Here is a 3585-nt window from a genome sequence, read left to right as displayed (position 1 = left end):
GCCGCGGGAACGGCCCGCCCAAGCCCGTCATCGCCATCACGCCCACCATCATCGCAAAAAATCAACGGGGAGGCGAGCACCCCCAACCTCTCCGCGCCACCTCGCCGCGCCACCTCGCCGCGCCACCTCACCTCGGCGCGGTCGACCTCAACCTAGAGTTCCGCGCCACCTCGCCGCGGGGTAGAGGCCAACTACTACCAAAATCGCGGGTAGAGTGCTGCAGGGGAGGAGGGAGTAATTACCGCGACACGGGAGTGCACGGCGGCGCGGCGGCGGAACACGTCCTCGGCGCTGATTGACTCGCCGGCCGAGATCCGGTCGCCGTTGCGGAGCGCCACCCGCCTCCTCGCCGCGGCGGTAGCTCCCGAGGTCGGCGTCTCCGATCCGGTCGCCCCCGTTGCGGAGCGCCACCCCGCCGACCCCTACGGCCTCCCGGCAACCACCAAAATCGCCGCGCAATCGCCGGCGAGGTCCACCGCCGCCGGAGAGGAGATAGGGAAACTGCGGGATGCGGAGTGGAGAAGTGGGCACGATCCCCCAAATTCGAACAGCGGTGTAGTTATTTTTCTCACGACGAAACCAAACCAACCCAGTCACCGACATGTGGGACCCATGACGAGAGCAACGGTTAGTAAAAAAACTCACCCACGTGCACCCACCGGACAAAAAGACACCTGAAAAGGATCAGGTGGCCACGACACCGCCCGCTCGGCGCGTCGTTTGGGCGGCCGCACGCCAACAAGATTTCAGGTTGTTATAATTGCACCTTTCCTATCAAATTGAGCTTTTCATTTGCACACTTGCGTTTCCTTAAAAAAAAGTAAAATAAAAAAGTAGTAAAAACAAACAAACTGGGCCGGCCCGATGGGCCATCCTAAACCCACACGCGGAAACAATCCTCTTATCGTTTATCTCTTGGTCACTCCACTCCGCTCCATCGTACAGTTCGCCATTAGCGATCGAGGGGATAACGCGCGTCCACTCCATCCTCGCCATTAGCGATGGCTTCTTCCTCCTCCTCCCTCGGCGCCATCCTCCAGCGCTTCCCCCTCCTCGCGCCGCGCCCCGCCTCCCGCCGCGCGCCGACCAGTCGCCGCGCCGTCGCCAACAAGATCTCCTGCATCGGATGGGTACGTACTACCAGCTCGGCTCACCGACGCTTGATAGACCGGCTGCACAGTTCTGATGCTGCTCGTCTTGTGGTGCAGGACCCTGAGGGCATCCTCGCGGCGCCGCAGCCAGGCCACATCGCGAACCTCGAGTTCCGCCGCCGTCTCGACAGCGACGCCGACGCGCGCGCGGCCTTCGACCGCCAGGTCCAGGAGGAGACGGAGCGCCGCCGCAAGGAGCGCGAGGTAAGTTAAACGTTCGTCGCTGGCATGGAATTTCGTCGCGTGTGTGCTTGAGCTGACTGACATGACACTGGCCGCGTGCGTGCAGGCGCGGGTGGTACCTGACACGGACGCCGGCCTGGTGGAGTACTTCCTCGACACGGACGCGCGGGAGATCGAGATCGAGATCGGCAGGCTCCGGCCTAGGCTGAACAAGGGATTCTTCGACTATATCCAGCGGGAAATCGCCGAGATAAAATTTGCTGTCACCAGAACGGCGGTAAAAGTTCTGAATTTCTAGATAATAAATTTTGGGCTCTGACAAAACTCCCAATCCACGAACCGGTACGGTGCCAAGGGGACCCAGGAGGCGGGTTCCATCCTCCTCGCCGGGGATACCGCCGGTCCACTCCGCCTCCGGTGGCCTTGGGGCCTTGGAGGTGTGGTGGACCATGGTCCCTCATCGGCGGGAAGTTTTTGTTCTTAATTTAGTTTGCTTTTCAATCTCTTTTTTTGGGATGGTGAGGCGGCGGCTACATCCTGAAGTCAGAATAAGGTCTCCCCGCCCTATGCTCGCTCCAGTGGTGCATCTAGCGCTATCGGAGGGCGCGTGGAGTTGTGTGCCCGTCGGATTTTCTGGGATCCGGTCGGTTTTCATGTTTGTTCGTGTGGTTTCATGATAGTCTCCTCCGATTTACGGTTGTCATCATTGGCGATGGTTGCTGCTCTGGTGCGCTGGTCCTTTGGGACCTTAGCACGACGACTTCCCGTCTGTCTACTACAACAAGCTCTACTACGACAAGCTTTGCCTGACTCCGGCGATGGAGGGGCGAGGACAGCGGCGCGCCTTCGGCTCGTGCTAGTGTTTGTAGTCGTCGCTAGGTGGTCCGAATACCAATTTGTAATTTTCTTTACTTTTTGGGTTATTTGTACTACTGTTGATGATTATTAATAGATCGGTAGATTTCTCGCAAAAAAAAACTCCCAATCCAGCTTGATTTAGATTTCCTTTGCACTCGCAGGAGTTGGAGGACAGATTGATCGAGCTGGAAGCAATGCAGAAGGTTATCGGCGAGGGAGTAGGTCAGTCAACAACATTTTCCATGAAACTGCTCAATTTGCTGCATGATCGAAGCTAATATAGCTTGAAAACTTCGCTCTGTCTGTCTGTGATGCAGAGGCCTATGACAAGTTGCAGAATGACCTCGTGACGGCGAAAGAGCGGCTCACCAATATCCTGCAATCTAAAGATAGAAAATCAACCGTAAGATCTGAAACATAAAGCTCTTAAAATGCTGTGCCTTTTTCTTTTCGGCAACTCTTCCTATGCGCCTGCCGATTTTGTAACTGTGTTGTGGTATCGTGGTGTTTCCCAGCTGCTCGACATGGTTGAACGGAATGAGCTCAACATGTCCATATTGACACTTCTTGATGAGAACATAGCGAGCGCAAAGACGAGCAATCAGGTGATGCACTTTCCGTGACCCCTCCTCTATCAGGAGATTCGGATAAATTTGCAAAGTATATTGAGGCTTTGGATCTTTGATCATGTACGTGTTTCTTTGCCAGGCTTTCTAACTTGTATATTTGTATGTACTGTTCAGGAGGAAGCTGTGGCTTTCATGGAGAATGTACGCTCAGCTATATTGAAGTACATAACAGTATAAACAATGTCTATATACGGGTGACCAATTATCTTCGGCATTGGACTTGTCTTGGGCACAGAGTTGTTGAAATTAGTGTCACAAAGCTGTACCTTATAACGATATGGTGTGGACTCTAAATTTTGTTTCCTTTTTTTTACGAGCTTTATTGGCAAAGAGAAATTGTACAATCATATATACCAGCAGTACTACAAGCAAATACACCCAGAATAAGATTTTTTTGTTTGTTTGGTATATCTCAGGCCTGTTTGGAAGAAGGGAAAAGGGTAGAAATTTTGGAGCATATGTGATTCCAAAAGGAAGAGTTCCTTTGGTACAGTTTGGAACAAATGAATTGGTATAGACTACTTCGAAATTCACACCGAACATACTATTCCATATGAGTTTTGAGGGAGCCAAAAATAAGATACAACAGTCCCGTGTATTCCATGAATATAAATCACGTATCGTGATGTATGGTGACCATAAAGAATATTGGGTCAAATCTAGTGACCTTTAATGTATTTTACTCTTGTCCAAATGCAACTGGAATTTAGGGAGCTTGACGCTTCCTTCAGTCAAATGCTTTCTAACACAAAGCAACTATGGTC

General features: G+C 52.5%; 1 protein-coding gene across 1 annotated transcript; it reads left to right on the top strand.

The window, feature by feature from the left end:
• Positions 1-970: 970 nt before the first annotated feature.
• On the top strand, positions 971-3229 carry LOC124678267. The gene is made up of 7 exons (XM_047214185.1): positions 971-1130; positions 1209-1355; positions 1441-1611; positions 2354-2414; positions 2510-2595; positions 2708-2797; positions 2936-3229. The coding sequence occupies exons 1-7, from the start codon at positions 1002-1004 to the stop codon at positions 2996-2998; spliced, it is 747 nt and encodes a 248-aa protein (XP_047070141.1). The 5' UTR covers positions 971-1001; the 3' UTR covers positions 2999-3229.
• The last annotated feature ends 356 nt before the right edge of the window (positions 3230-3585 follow it).

Source organism: Lolium rigidum, chromosome 7, assembly GCF_022539505.1.
Source record: "Lolium rigidum isolate FL_2022 chromosome 7, APGP_CSIRO_Lrig_0.1, whole genome shotgun sequence".
NCBI lineage: Eukaryota > Viridiplantae > Streptophyta > Magnoliopsida > Poales > Poaceae > Lolium > Lolium rigidum.
Note: the sequence above shows the minus strand (reverse complement) of the source record. Positions and strands in the feature narration are given on the sequence as shown.

Coding starts and splice junctions, on each gene's coding strand:
- LOC124678267 (XM_047214185.1), top strand. CDS start 1,002: ATGGCTTCTTCCTCCTCCTCCCTCGGCGCCATCCTCCAGCGCTTCCCC. Junction 1,131..1,208: donor AGATCTCCTGCATCGGATGG/GTACGTACTACC, acceptor CTTGTGGTGCAG/GACCCTGAGGGCATCCTCGC. Junction 2,415..2,509: donor GGTTATCGGCGAGGGAGTAG/GTCAGTCAACAA, acceptor TCTGTGATGCAG/AGGCCTATGACAAGTTGCAG.